This window comes from Macrotis lagotis, chromosome X (assembly GCF_037893015.1).
Source record: "Macrotis lagotis isolate mMagLag1 chromosome X, bilby.v1.9.chrom.fasta, whole genome shotgun sequence".
In the NCBI taxonomy this organism is placed as follows: Eukaryota; Metazoa; Chordata; class Mammalia; order Peramelemorphia; family Peramelidae; genus Macrotis; species Macrotis lagotis.
This window is the reverse complement of record NC_133666.1, coordinates 497,667,631-497,684,141: the sequence shown is the minus strand read 5'-3', so window position 1 is coordinate 497,684,141 and position 16,511 is coordinate 497,667,631. Positions and strand designations below refer to the sequence as shown.

At 35.3% G+C, this 16,511-nt stretch overlaps 1 protein-coding gene across 13 annotated transcripts in view; it reads left to right on the top strand.

Moving 5' to 3' along the window:
• The window catches only part of LOC141500000 (myelin basic protein-like), a 198,436-nt gene that overhangs the window by 144,183 nt on the left and 37,742 nt on the right, over positions 1 to 16,511 (top strand). For all 13 annotated transcript variants that reach the window (XR_012471821.1, XM_074202845.1, XM_074202842.1 and 10 more), the window contains one exon: positions 7,023 to 7,459. Coding sequence is in view for 12 of the 13 variants with exons in the window: in XM_074202845.1 (XP_074058946.1) it covers positions 7,023 to 7,459 (437 nt within the window). In the remaining variant the exon portion in view is untranslated. The remainder of the gene's footprint in view (positions 1 to 7,022; positions 7,460 to 16,511) is intronic.

Here is a 16,511-nt window from a genome sequence, read left to right as displayed (position 1 = left end):
TAAGTCGTTTGGAAATATTGTTCTTTCACAGAGATAGCTAAATAGATAAACGATGTAACCTGAACTTAAGCACTTAACCTGAGCAAAATACATAGACAAATGAAGAATTGGCTTACACACTAATTTAGGGGGGAAAGCCTAGTATTGATATATAAAAACCTCTATTTTACTGGGATTTTTTCTATTTTACTAAAATTTCATTTTAATCATTCACATTTTAATCTGTTACATTCTCTTTACCCAAGTATATAAAATATTATCAACCAATTAACAGATAGTTATTGTTGTTAACTTTGAGTCTTATAGCAATTATTAAAATGTTACAAAATAAAGTATTTTATGTTAGTAGTATAGGCATGTTTATATAAAATCAATTGATGAACAAGGGCTTAATAAGGACCTACTCTATGCCAAGCAATATGTAGGGTGTTAGAGATACTCTGATAAAAATAAAGTTCCTGCCCTCAAGAAGCTTACATTCTATCTCATTTGATCCTCACAACCTCTCAGAGGTGATTAATGGAAGTATAAATTTGATTAAGTTCAATTCAATTAACCAAATAAGACTGATGGGAAGCATCTTGGTATAATTATTAAAAATGCAAAGGTTGGAATTGCTCTGCAACCAATTTTCTATACGACCTTTAACTTCTCTGGGCTCCAGTTTCCTTAACTATGAAAAATGAGAAGAGTTATACTAGATGATCTATAAAGTCCCTGCTAATTCTCTATCTCTGATTATATGATAAAATAACAATGATAAGTATCATTTCATATTCATTTAAAGTTTTTCAAAGCTCTTTACCTACATTGTTATCTCTTTTAAACTCAAAACAATTTGGGGTGATGTATATGTTACTTTTTTTTCTATAGATGGAAAAACTCAGAGAAGCTAACTAATTTTTCCATGATAGTGAAATAATGAGTTTTTTTCTTTAAAAAAAAAGATAAGATTATCCTCACTTCCAATAAATATATGAACTTTATTGGGGGAAAAAGCCACCTAATATGTTCTCCCTCTGGAGCTATTCCCCAACTCTCACTGGGTCCCCATGTGGTGGCTGACTGCTTCTCCCTTCATGGTTTTTTTTTAGGTTTTTGCAAGACAAATGGGGTTAAGTGACTTGCTCAAGGCCACACAGCTAGGTAATTATTAAGTGTCTGAGGCTGGATTTGAATTCAGGTACTCCTGACTCCAGGGCCAGTGCTCTATCTACTGTGCCACCTAGCCGCCCCTCCCTTCATGGTTTTAGGAATAATACTAAGGGATTGAGGTTTTATGGTTGCCTATAAACTTCCTTTTAGGTTGTTTTTTCCCATTATCATTGAACCAGTTGACATCACTTATTTAAAAAGAAAAAAACATGATTACTCTCCCAGAACATGTTGCAAATTCAGAAGGCAAAATAGCTCCCAATGGTCTACTCTCTCATTACATATAAATTCACTCTGTTGGGAAAGTGAGTTCAAACTTAAAGCAGAAAGAAACTGACTTACATGTTTTGGGAATACAAGGAGCCAGGGGTAACCCCATGATTCGTGGACCTAGTAGCCTTTTTCTTTCCTTGGAATCCCCACCAAATTCATTACTGGGTATAGTTTCATCAGAGGATAAGAGGCTCCCTTATTCAGCTGAGATAGTTTCTTATATTTTGCAGGCTCTTGGTTAATAGGTCAATCTACTGTTGGATTAGAACAGGCATGTAACTCCTAAGAACTGACTCCTCACTAGACTGAAATATTGCTGCTACCAGCTCTTGTAGTTACTGTTATTTAATCTAGTATCTGATGGTTCTTCTAGCTTTTCAAAACTCAATAAATTCTGATCAGAACCATTCTATCTCCTGATTCTTATTCACCAGTAATTAAGAAAAAATAAATGCACAATGCATTCAGAAACACATGGTAGCCAGATGAAAGAAGAGTCCTCTTCTCCCTCAACTGGTGGTTCACAGTTGTCTTCACTTTTCAAAAGACACCATGATAAAGAGATCATTTACTTGAATCTTTTTTAGGTATCCTGAGTTTAGATTCATAGCCTTTCCTATATCATCATTCCTTCTAGTTCCCCAATCAAACGGAAAATTCTTCTACGTCACAGTGCTGGTCCCTCTTTCATTCATGGCCAGAAAGAGGTTTGCCAAACATCCTTATGTTAGATGAAACTAGGCAGGAAATATTGTGCATTCTCTGATAACCCATCTGGGAGGACAAATTCAAACATATACTAAAGAATAGACCCTTTTTGGCCATTCCCACATTATATTACCATGAAAGTAGATCACTTATCACTTTATTATTGTGCTAGTGGCTAAAAGAATAATAGCAAAAAGATAAATCAGTGCAAGCTAGAAATAGGTGATGGACGGATGGCTAGATAAACAGATAAATAGTACATTTATTCAGGGCTTGCCATATGGAGTTGACAAAGAGAAATGGGTCTTAAGCTAAACGAACAAGAATTGATCATAAATGGGATTTAAAAAATGAGAAAAAGAGAAAAGTCAAAAATGACTCTACTAGGTCTCTAGCCTGAAAGACTGTGAAGTAATTTTATACATCTACCAGAAATGAGATACTGAAAAAGTAAACAAATTTTTGTAAGTGAAGAAAATCTGAATTGAGTTTGCTTTAAGGTGGTATGATCGAATATTCGTAGATATGTGTATATATGTAAGAACATAACAGACATACATACTGCATTTACTTATGAGTGGAGCTGTTCCCACAATGCTCAGCATAATGTCTGACTTAATAAATGTTTATTGATCTATTGATGGCTCAAATGAGATTATATCCATAAAGTACTTTGAAGGAACTGTATAAAAGTCATTTGTTCAGTGTGAGGTATGTTGAGTTTAAAGTGATAGTAGACGTTCTAAGTAGAAATGTAGTACATGCCATTGGAAATTTGGAACTGGAGTTTAGATGAAGAGTCATGATAGGAGACGTAGATTTAGGAGTCATCACCACAAAAGCTGAAAAGTAGATAATTTCTCAAAAGGTAGCAGGTTGGAGAGAGAAAAGCAGAGGTCTAGGGACATCTGCTTATAAGAAGTAGGATCAGAGAGTCATTGAAGGGATCCTCAAGAATCTTCCTCTTTTTCAATTCATATCTCAATAAAAATCGTTTCTCCATTAAACCTGACAAGTGGTCATTTTGCCTGAAGACATCCAATGAGGGAGAAGTCACTGCCTCCCAAGGCAGCCCATTTCTACTTAAGGGAAGTTTTCCCTTACATCAAACCTATCTGTCTCTTTGCAATTTCCATCCAACAGTCTTGGCTATGCTTCTGGATCCAAGTAGAACAAATCCACTGATTCTTTCACATCACAATCCATTACATGCTTGCAAACAACTCTCATGCATTTCACACACAACCCCTAACTACACTCACATATGCATGCACACATACAACATACAATCTCTGCTCTGAAATTTATATAATTTGCATCTTCAGTAATAGGTTATAATTTTAAGATTATAATTCTAATCCCTTCACTATCATGACTCTATTCCTCTTGACCTATTACTGCATATCAATGTTTTTTCTGTAATGTAATACTTGAAACTGAAAACATTATAAATGAGATGACTGGGATACAGAAGCATGTGTACAGAGGCATTCTGACTTCCATGGTCCAGAAACTACATTCTGTTCTTAGTTGAAAGAAAAGATATAGGATGCATTTTAATGTTTTGGAACAAAGAAGAAAGGAAAATGCAATAGTAGCTATACACTGAAAGGTTTAGAATAATCTTCTTTAGGTTTTCCTTCTGAAAATTCAGAATAAAAGCAGATAGTTCCATGGTCTCAATGTGATAATGCACAATGAATTGATTCAAGAGAAGGAAGGTTTCAAGGGGTGGCTAGGTGGCGTAGTGGATAAAGCACTGGCCCTGGAGTCAGGAGTACCTGGGTTCAAATCCGGTGTCAGACACTTAATACTTACCTAGCTGTGTGGCCTTGGGCAAGCCACTTAACCCCATTTGCCTTGCAAAAATCCTAAAAAAAAAAAAAAAAGAGAGAAGGAAGGTTTTAAATTCAATATATGGAGAGCATTACATGCCTAGTTCATGGACTCATAGATTTAGATCTGGAAAGGAATTTAGCAGGCATCTGGTACAATTTCCTCATTTAACAGTGGAGAAACTAAGGCTCAGAAGGGATAAATTTGAGTGGTATAGGTGACATTTTTATTGACACTGTGATTCCAAATTCAGCATCTTCCCAAGGTGCAACAATGTCTGGAAACAATATGTTGGTTTGAAATGAATGAATGAATGTATTTAGGCTCTTAACTATCAACAAGATTCTAACAAGTTCTTATTTAATTACAATTAATTACAATTATGATTTTTTTTATCCTTCCATTTCTATATGCTCCTCTTGAATCTGCCCTTTACCATCATTGGAATCTTTCTTCATCTTCCCTCTTCTCCCACTTCATAACCTCTGCTCCTACTTCCCTTCCATCCCTACACATTCTTGACTCCATTTCAGTCTTGCACTCCCCTCCACTCTTAAATTCCACACCCTCTTGTTCTACTACACTTCTTTCTTAATCACTAGGCATTGGTAAATCTTACCATTTTCTGTTCCTTTTTTCTGAGTGTTGCTAGGAAAAAAGTCACAAAACTTTGCCAGTTGGATCCACTGGAACCTCAGCTTGGCTTTCATGCTAATCTATCCTCAAACTTCATAAACCTCACTTTGCCCCTCCACCAAACTCCCTTTTCTCAGCAGTTGGCATTGTCTTACACTTCTAAAAGATTCAGTCATATGAGGGTCAGTGCCTTATTGGGAATCAACAGGTTGTAAATGGAAAAAATTTTGAACCTAAATCAGGAGAGGCTTTGATTCAAATCTGGTCTCTTAACCATTTCTCGTTATATCAATTTCCTTTTTTGTAAATGTGAATAATACCTAATTTTGTTGTGCAGATGAAATGAGATAATGTGTATGATATATAAATATACAAATATGTTATTTCCTCACCCTCATAACATTCTTATCATCTTCCCTTTTGTATAAGATGGCCCTCCTCCTTATCAAAGCTAACATTTGTTCCACTAATCTCAGCTATTCAATGTAATTTGACATCTTTGCCTACCACTCTACTAAAACAGCAGTCTTAAAAGTCACTAATGAACTCTTAATTGCTAGAATCCAATGAACTTTTCTGAGTATTCATCTTTTCTGCATCCTTTGATATGGATAAGAAATACTCCATGTGCATTTATTCAGTGCTTCGTCCTTGCCAGATACTGTGCTATGCAAAGGTAATACAAAGACAAAAATGAAATGATCTCAAGAGTTTTATATTCTATCATACATTTTATCTATCCTGCTCCTTGAGAATGCCTCCAACTTTGGTTTCTGTGACACTGGTCTCTCCTAAATTCAAATCCAGCCTCATACACTTACCAGCTATGTGACTCTGGGCAAATCATTTAACCTCTGTCTGGCTCAGTTTCCTCAACTCCAAAACAAGAATACTACATCTATCTCACAGGGTTGTTGAGAGGAACAGATAAAATAATATTTGAAAGGCACTCAGCACAATGTCTAATACATGGCAGATGCTTAATAAATGCCTGTTCCTCTCCTTTAGAAATTCGATTCTTCCTTTAGGGCTTAGTTCAGGTACCATCTTCTCCATATGTCTTGTCCTCACGCCTGTTAAAAATAATCTCTCCCTCCTAAAATTTCTCATGGCACTTTTTTTTTGATCTACTGCACTGTACAAAGCAGATTCTTTCTTGTCTCAAACCTCCCCCCAAAGAACTGTTAAGTTGCTTAAAGAGACTAGAAGAAGATGGTGTGGTATTCTTCATCTGGGTATCAGTACTCAGTACCCATCACAGTGATTTACTATAATAGGAAGTTAATAAATGCTAGTTGAATTGCATTTAATTGATGCAAACTCTTTCTCTGTGGCAATAAGTTTATAGCCTTAAGCAGTCAAAGTTGTATGAATATAATAAGAATGTAAAAAGAGGTTTCCATTTTTGTCTTTCTATTCTCAGTATTTGTCACAATGCTCAGGAGAGAAGGTGCTTTTAATACTTGTTGGATTGGATTGAATTTCTTGAACTGTCTCACCCTTAGAAGTATTTTTATTGAATTTGAGAAAGAGTTGTCCCAGAAAAGCACCCTTCTTCCCAGTGCATTGTTTTCTGATTATCTTTTATTAAAATAGAATAGAATTATTTGAGGCGTAGAAACCAATAGATAAATTTTATAGAACAAAAGGCCTAGGAAGAGCATAAATGAATTGAGATTGACTTCCTTTCTCTAAAACTTTTGAGGAGCTTGTCCTCAGGAGAAATAAGGTTTTGAAAAAAAAAATAAAATAATTTTTTGTAAGTTGACAAATGGTGGAAACAACCTGAAAAATCCCTGGCACCCTTGAATTCTGCCAGTTGACCCAATTTCATGATGAAGATTCCAAGGTAATCACTAAGAATGGTCAATTCTCCTATGAGAGAGGCCAAATAGTGGAGTTTGGGGGATCCAGAAATTCCAAGTGTCCTCTTCCTGAAGCTACACAAAAGTGGAATGTCAAAATAAATAGAAAGTTGAATATTTAACTGGGAAACTTTCAAGTGTTCAATGTGATACTCTATTAAATAGGCTGTTAATTTTAATGTGTGTATGAGTAATTTTTGAACAATAATCATATAAAACCATTATATGAAATTATCAATGTGTCTGACCAGCCTGAATTTGCTTACATCAGCAATGTAGAGAATATGCTTGATAGCTGTTGTATTTGTTTCATTAGGAAATGGTACTGCATCCTACTCATTGATTCATAAGCAAAATTCTGCCAAATCCCCAACAAGGACAATTTTCCCAAAAACAGTTTAGGAGGTGGGGTACAATTTCATTGCAATGATCCATATTCCATGGATTTTGTATGAAATAACTAAGTCAAGACAAGTCAAAGAAAGCCACATTGTTCCAACGCCCTGTTTTTCACAGGCCTTATTCATATCTCATCCTTGTTGTTTGCAGGAGAGGCAGATGTGAACCAGAACAATGGACCCTCCTCTAAGGACACAGTGGTGACAGACTCCAAGGGCACAGCGGACCCAAAGAATGCCTGGCCCGAGGCCAACCCAGCTGACACCGGGAGTCGCCCCCACTTGATCCGCCTCTTTTCCCGAGATGCTCCGGGAAGGGAGGACAACACCTTCAAAGATCGGCCCTCAGAGTCAGATGAGCTTCAGACCATCCAAGAAGACAGTACAGCAGCTTTGGAAGGCTCAGAGTTGATGGCTTCACAGAAAAGATCTTCTCAGAGGCACGGATCAAAATACCTGGCAACTGCAAGTACCATGGATCATGCTAGGCATGGCTTCAACCCGAGGCACAGAGACACGGGTATACTTGATTCACTGGGCAGATTCTTTGGAGGTGACAGGGATGTGCCCAGGAGGGCCTCAGGCAAGGTGAGCTCTGAGGATTAGAGGGACCACAGCAACATGTATGCTCATTCATTTTTTAAATTAAGAAAGCTAAGAGAAAGAAAAAAGGAAGTAGTTGAACTAAGTCACTACCATGGAGCAAGAATTAATTTAAATAGCAGACAGTGGGGACTCACTGGGCTTTATGCAATGCTGCTCCTTGCTTTAAAAAAAAAAATCAAAAACAAAAAAAAAATCATCAAACAAAACAAATGAACAGAATAGCACAAGGAAATGTCCTTGGCTTGCTGCTCAGGGCATTTCCACTTTTTATCCAGTCCTTCCCTGGTGAGACTGGAAATCAGGGTGAGACTCAGAACGTCTGAGAACTGTGAATCCCTGGTTTATAGAGGGAGATAGAACCTAGGGGATCCTTGCGCAATGCAGAAAGAAATGACCATGTGTTTTGGGGGTTTGGGGGATAGTTTTCTTCTACTCCCAACATGTCCTCATCTATGCTTTTCTCAGCTCCATTGCTTTATAGAACAAATGATGACAGTTTTCCTGTGATTTTGCAATGATAAAAAGGAGAATTGGAGGTCTGTAGAATATACTTCTGAAATCTCTGATATGTTATATGTAAATCTGCTTTTTTCTTTCTCATCTGTCTGGAAGGAAGGGGAAATAATCTGGTTGTATTTAAAGCAAGACTTTATTCTTAAATGTATTATTCAATAAATTGAACCATAAATATTGTGGTCATTAGTGAGTGAAAATATATAGTAGACAAAAAGGAATACTGCTAGAGACATGTAGTGTTAGCCCAAGAGCTCCAAGAATGAACTGAGAGGTCTGCAGTCTTTATGAACTAAGGAATTGGTTCCCAGAGAGCAGTTCACATTTTTTAAAGTGATTTTCATTTGATTTCTGAATGCTGAGCTTTTGTTTGTCTCAAAATAAGTGCCTGAGTATTGACAACTGTCTCTTAAATGTACCTTTTTTCCTGAGTATATATTGTGTTTATGACAAGTTTATTGAACTGCTTTGGGGGATTTGAAGGAATTTTAACAACCAAAAAATATAATTCCTTCATGAATAATAGCATCTCTCTCTAAAGACCATTGTGGTGGTGATTAATAGTAGTTATTACTATGGTGAGTAGCATATGAAAGCATCTTTGAATTACAAAGATGAAGTTTCCGTCATTCTACACTGAAAGTTTTAAAAATTTGATTCAAGATTTTGAAAGTCATGCTACAGTGCTTCATATAACAGAGTATGCCTATTAGAAGTCCATTGTAATCAGTAAAAGGTGTACACTGGACTTTATGTATGCATGCCAATCTCATTTTTATAGTGGAACACCAAGGCTTAAGTTCATTCATTTCTTTAACAGGTCTTGGTGTCTGTCATCTCTTTTACTTGTAAATTGTACTTAAAATAACCCAACTGCTTATTGAATTCATTTTCTGGTTACTATGCTACAGTGGTTGTTTAAGCAGGTTTTTTCTGAGGCTTTACTGGACCGCCTCCCTCCCCCTGCAACAGTAGTCACGATATCTGACCTACTTTTCAACTTGATGACAATTTACAATGGTTTCCAAAGAATAACTCTTAAACCACAATAGATTGCTGTGGATTCAGTTTGACTAACTCAAGTCTTGCTGTTATGCTAAGTACTGTATTCAAGAATACTGCTAGTTTTGAACATTAAATTTTTCTTTGTAGCTCAAGTAAACTATTTAATCTTACACATGAAAAATTAAGCAGCTGGGTCTTACATATTAGAAAATAAATTTCAGTTCTGGTTTAAATAGTTTAGTTTAAACTAAATATAAATTGTGGCTTTGTTTATAAGTCCTTGTGAAAATGTACCTCAGATGAATCTGTACATATACATATACATTTAAGATTTAAGCCTATGCTGTGCTCATAACTGGTTAAAGCTTCAGTAATTGGTCATTTGAATGCTACCAATGTCTGAAGGAGTCATTCTTCATGCAAAAAAAGACCAAATAATCCTGGATGAATCAAAACCTTTCTAACAGATCTTTTTTGGCTCTTGGAAAAAAAAATCAAACATCCTTTAAAATAATGGCTTTTTAGTGTTTGAAATACCAATTCCAGCAACTGTGGAATATTGGCTGTTGTGGATGATTTTTGAACCATCAACCAAGAACATCAGTACTTTGTTAAAAGAAACATGCAAGTTCATTGAACACACATAGTTAGACAGTTCAATGGAGCATCTTTGCTGAAAGCATATAGACATACTGGCAATATTTAGTTAAACTTGATTCTTATGCTTTGGCTTCCTTGCTTATTTTGAATAGTGAAAAAATGAGTTCAATATAGCTGTGTTCACAGAGCCATTGTGAAATTCTAGTGTTATTCATGGTGATGAGCAATTAGAGTCGTGGTGTTGTTTGTTGTTCTCCTTGGAAAATGAAAATAGGACCATATTAATTATTAGTCTTGCTGATAGGACAATATTCTAGAGAGTCTTCAAAGTTTCCAAAACTGGAAAGGGTAGCTGAGGTCACTAACCATATCAGCACATTGGTCTTTTGTAAAAGCCTTTATAAAAATGAATGACTATAATAGCTAAGAATCTGCAAAGACCACTTTACGATAGAACTGCAAGCTACCTATTTGTTAAAAAGATATTTATTGCAGAGAGGTTTTGAGAGGATTGATGTTTTGTTGATTAGAAGAAATTTCCTAATGTCAAGATTTTGCACTAAGGCACTGAAGAGGGGTTGATTTGTTGGTTTGTTTGTTTTGCCCTGCCCTCTTCCACTACCCTCCCAATAATAGTATCATGGTGCCACTTGGTGCCATGTTTCAGAACTACCCACACCAGGAACATGGAATGTCCTAACAACACTTGCTCTTTGTGAGGCCAAAGAGAGTTGACATTCAGGGAAAATGCATTACAAATTCCCTGATTAGGCATTTTCTTTTGATAGGCAGAGTTGAAGCAGGCTTAGCACATAACAACCCCCTTTGTTGTAAGAGAAAGGAAAAGAATGACTCTTGTTCCTTTGAGGAAAGAGCTTCTCCCATCTGCTGGAATGTTGGAACAATACAAAGAATGGGTAGGAGTTTGGGGTAAAAATAAAACTTACTTGGCTTTTATATTGAAGGAGATTGCTTCCCCTAACTTCAATTATCTATCTTTTTCATTGTATGCCCCCCCATTCCAAATGCCATGCTAATTGGCTTCATACTACTCAGTCCAAACATGACAAAAACTATGAAATATTACATATAGAAACTGGGTTTGTTTTTTTCCCTTTGAGACAAATCAGATAAAATCATAATTATTGCCCCTAGGTAATATTGTGTGTGATACAACAACACTCAAACAATTAATACATCAAAATACAAGGCATACACATTCCCCATCATTTTTAAGTGACTTATTTTTCCTCTTAAAACTACATTTGTATTGGGGTAGGGAGAAAAGCCTTTAAGCTGAACATATCTTTCTCAACTCGGTTTTATTTTCCTTAAAATCTCTGTTAAAGTAAGCCTCTTTCCAGTACTTTATGTTTTATGTTGTTATAATATGTCTTTGTGAATTTAAGAACATGGAATAAAAACATTTTCATTTTTAAAAAATTCTGTCAAAATATAGTCAATTTGAAAAGTATCCTTGCAAATTAATTTACTTGAATTTTTTTCCTGATTTATTTCCATGCCCCACCCTAGTTGGTTTTTAATTCCATAATCCCTTATTGTTAACATCATGTTAACCTTGTTGTAAACTTTGTTGCATGGAACATTTTAGCATTTGAAAATAGCTTAAAGGACATCATTTTTGAAACTCATTTGTGATTTCAGATCACTTCAGTATAAATTCCCAAGTTTAGTTTCATCAGTCTATTTGTCATCTTCTCATTTTGCTGCTTCATAAGTGGAACAACATCTATCATTTTTAAGCAATTATTTTTGTTGTTTTTTTAGTTTGTTTGCTCTTCTGCTAATAATGATTTCATCTACCAGGTTTCATTCTCTTCTTTCCAGTAGAGTAGTATATAAAACACCAGAGGGAATCCCACAATTAAATGGGCTAAAGTGGTTAGTCAAAGCATGTGTTTGCCAGATGATTGCCATGAAAATCTTTTTGAAGTAAGAAATGTATAGAATGTTATTTTATCCCCCAGTCTCATATAGACATTTTTGAAGTTTCTTACTGAATTTCCCTGTGAAGTAATATCATCTTAAAGAAGTTATTAATCAGTGGTTACCCAAATCTTTGACTCAATTGCCAGAAATTGACTGTATCTTTCCGTTACCTTAGTTGCCTATTGTTATTTAAATAGAACACTGTTAAAACAGACTTGATTGTCATTGTATTGGCTGTTTATTTGGGTATATTTGCTGTTTAAATGGCAAGCATGTAAATGACCTCTGTATTTAATGGTACTAGCTCTGTAGTTATTGTATTACAATGTGATTTTAATTTGATCCTTTGCTTTATAATAAGCTTGTGCATTTATTAAACTGTTTAACAGAAATGTTGTACTAATTGCATACTTTTTTTAATCACTTTATTTGGTGTAACAAAAACAACAAAGAAAAAAAATTCATCCAGGAAACCAGACAACTTCCTTGGGTTTCAAGTTGTATTTTTATGACCTCAAGATATATCAACTATTTAGAAGAAGAGAAGGGCATTTGCTGGTTGTAAGGGTCTAACCTCTAATTACTTCTATAAGCTTAAATCAGAATGTATCACAGATTCCTTTATGTATTTACAATCATTGTTTTTGTTCATTTCAACAATTCAGAGTATTCAAATAATTGTCATTATGGCTGTATTTTTAACAACATTTGTTTTCAAGCTGTTCAGTACTAATTTGCATTATAAAATGCTCATGTTCTTATTCTTAACATACTGCCTTTCATAGTAGTAGCACAATAAATACTTACTGAATAATTTATGAATGAATGACCTTATAGTCAGCTCTCCAAATAAATATTTTTCTCTATCATGAAAGGCAATGAGAGGTAGCCTAGTGAAGTACATAAAAAGTTAGCCTTCGAGTCAGAAAGACTTGGGTTCAGTTCTAGCCTCTGATACAGACCAGCTTTTGTGAATATGGGGCTAACCTCTTAGTCACCCTAGAAACTCTCTAAGGGTATAAATTACAGACAATTTCATTGGATAATATGAATTGACCTGGAAGAGACATAAATGATAATCCAGTCAAGCCTTTTTATTTTACTGATGAGAAAAACTGAGATCCAAAAGGTTTTGAATTACTCATGGTTATACTAGAAGTAAATGGCAGGTCTGCAATTTATACTCAGACCCTTATGCCTCAAAGTCTCTTTCTTCTCAAAGAGAGAGAGAGAGAGACAAAGAAAGACACAGAGACAGATCTGTTCTCTTTTTCAGACAATAATTTATTAAACAGTACTATGAGAATCCCAAATGTAGAAGAACCTTCTAGTTGCTTCTGTTCATCTCAAAAAGTCAAAAGAAATTCAGAACAGGGTTATGTCATAAGAGGCCTAGACAAAGCAAGAAGACCTAGTTTCCATTAGTGGGATGGGAGAGAGACAGAAAGACAGGCAGAGAGAGAGAGAGAGAGAGAGAGAGAGAGAGAGAGAGAGAGAGAGAGAGAGAGAGAGAGATTCAAGACTCATTCAGCTAGAAGTAGAATTACTGGTATATTTACCAAATAGTCCTGTTCAATTTCACTGGTTTTCTCTATGGGGTTAATGATTTAATACTAGGCAATGGAAAGACAGTTTAATTTCTGATTGCTCATCTCATTATTCTTAAAAAAAAGTAGTTATCAAACTACTTTGAGAAACCCAGTAATTTAATATTTTAAAGTTGATTGGTTTATATATATATATATATATATATATATATATAAAACAGATTTATTTCATACATTATATAAATTCACCTCAGTGTAATAACCATAGATTTTTAGACACCTTAAAATCTACTTCTTCCTTCTAAATCTTAAAAGGGGGTGAAGAAGAATGTATTTTCCTGATGTTTCTGTAACCCTGAGCTAAAGAAAATGATATAATGTATCTTGGGAGTCCTATCCTAAATAACCTTAGAGAATGTCATAGTCTGGTATGCAAAAACCAGTACAGTATAATGAAAAATCATTCAATTTAGAGTCAGAGTATCTATGGGACCTTGGACTAAATCCCTTAGCCTCTTTGACCATCAGTTTCTTCATCTATAAGAGGTTGGACTGAGTGACTTCCAAGATTCTATCCAGTTCCACATCCTTTGATTTTTTTTTCTTCTTGGTTTTCCAATTCTACCAATAAAAGGTGTTTGGTTTTCAAACAAACACTGATAAAATCTACAAGAAATAAACTTTTTTTTTCTTATATAGAAAAATAGAAATAGGTCACATATTTATTTTAATTTTTCTGCCAGGCATTTTGTAGGCACATGAGACTAATGAAGTCATAGTCATGGGATAGCAAACAACAGAGGAAGACTGTTTCCCACCCATATACTTGCCTTCCCCACCTTGTCCAGCTGTCTCACAAATGAGGGAACAGGCATGACATTGTAGATGATCTTGCACAAAGCCATCTACAGATTCCAGATAATTCTATAATTAAGTGTACAATCTGGACTAATCTCAAAAACAAGCAATACCAAACCCAATTTCCTTTAGGTGTATCCAATTCACAGCCCACGGGCCACATGCAGCCTTCAAAGCCCATTCATGCATTATTATTACATTTTATTACTACTATTATTGGTAATATGGATTATATTCTAGTTATGAATAAATATTAAATTCTATATGTAACCACTGACAAGATTTTGCTGGACAATATTGCCCACAATTGCTAAAAGGTTGGACATCCAGTGCCTTCCCTCTGAGATTATGATCAATATATTCTGTATTTTTCTTGTTTGTACATCATTATTTTTAATTTATCCCCTTTATTAGACTGTGAACAGCAATATCTTTTGCCTTTTTTTCTAACCTCCCCCCCAGACCCCAACACTTAGCACAGTTCCTGTTACATAATTTTTGCTTAATAAATGTTAATTGAGATATACCAAAGCACTGTTCTGAGTGCTTTTTATGAATATTGTCTCATTTTATTCTCACAGCAAACCTGCAAGGTAGGTATTATTACTATCCCCATTTACAGTTGAGAAAACTAAGTCACACAGAATTTACATGACTTACTCAAGGTCAAATAGCTAGTAAGTGAGACTGAATTTGAATTCAGGTAAATTTTTCTAATTCAAGGTAATGTGTATTATCCACTGTACCCCTTGTTGGTAGTAGGTGCTTTATGAGGTCATGTTGAATGATTGAGTAAAGAAGAAACTAGAGATGGACTCATCCTTTTCAGTACCCCTGCTACCAATGTCTGCAGTGATTAACCAAATGGATGAGAAAGAAATCAGATTTCTTGAGGAGCCTTGGAAGGAGAAAGAAATGGGAACGTCTTTCTACAAAACTTTCATCACTCCCATCCTCATTCTTAAAACCAGGGTAGCTCAAGAGAATCTGGTGGTTTCTATGTAGGGGCAAAAATAACAGCCCTCCAATTAGTATCTTATCTCAGATGTCACAGGCAGGGTGATCCCAGTAAAGATGTATAGAACAGAGGATGAATGTTTTTCAGCCCAATAGACCATAAAAGAAGGGAGTCCTAAGCATGGGGAAAAAAAAGAAATATAACTGGGATGGAAACAATCTATTGAACAAAGACTGGAAACCCCCAGACTGGAAGTTTTTCTGAAGTCATTCAGGTATTAAACTGGTAGGCCCAGAATTCCAATTCATCTCTCCTCACTCCAACTCCAAAGTCTTTCAACTACATCTCTCAATTACAAAGGATCATAGCTCTAGAGGGCAAAAAGATGTCAGAGATCATCTAATTCAACTCTCTTATTCAATTATACGAAGGCTCAGGAAGCCCAAGACGATAAAGGCAACAAATATCAGAGATGGATTTTAAACTTGAGCCAAACCCACTTGTCTGATATTAGGGAAGTTTTTAAAGAATATATTTTAGATTTAAAATTGCCTTAACTGTGGAGAAACTGGGAAAGTACTATATGTATAAAAAGTAAGAAAACTGAGAAACTTGTTTGGTATTTCTTAGGTTCCAGTTGGAAATCCAATTTTGATGCTAATACATTATTTTAAGAGGAAAAAGTGATCATTATAAAAATATTGTTAAATATAATAGCTTCATATTTAAAAGTAATTAATGAATTTTATCTCTATAAATTTAGAAAGTAGAGTCAATGTCATACAATGAACAGAGAGAGGAACTTAGGTTCTGATCAAGAGATTTAAAAGTAAGAGAGAATACAGAGATCATCTAGACCAGCCATATCAAACATGAGACTCAGAGATGGCAGGTGACTTTCCTAAGATCACAAGTATCAAGTCCTGATTGTTTGTTCTCCTGTTTGACCCTTGACACTTATACTCTCTGCTAATCTGTAAAATGGGGATAATGATATGTATCTTGCCTATTTTATAGAGTTCTTATGAAATCCAAATAAGACAATGTACAAGAGGCCATGTTCATGAAAAGCATAGGACTATTCTAACACTCACTGCAAGTCCTAGGTCTCTGGTGATTGTCACAGTTACAATAAAATAGGCTACATCATATAGTAACTGAAAATGCTCTTTGAGATCTTTTCCTGTCTTTTTCTTCTCTGAGCCAACCCCTCTGTCTTTTTGGTTACCTACTTCTTGTCTTTTCACTTACTCTCAGTCTTACTCCTCTTTCTTTTTTTTCTCTCTGACTTTGTGTCTCTGTCTCTGTCTTCACCCTATCTTCCTATTTCCTGTCTCTTTTTTTTCTCTTTGGCTCTCTCTGATCCATCTCTCTGTTTCTATATCTCTATCTTTATTTCTTTCTACTCTGTCTTCCTTTTATCTCTCTGTGCCTCTGTCTTTATTTCTCTCGACTCCATTTCTGTGTTTCTCTGTGATCTGACTTTGTCTCCTTTTGCTGCTCTCTGTCTCTCTGGCTCTAATTTCTTTTCTCTTTCTCCACTGTCTCTCTACCTATGAATATATCTTTGATTACTTGCTCTCATGCATTCTCTCCTTTCCTT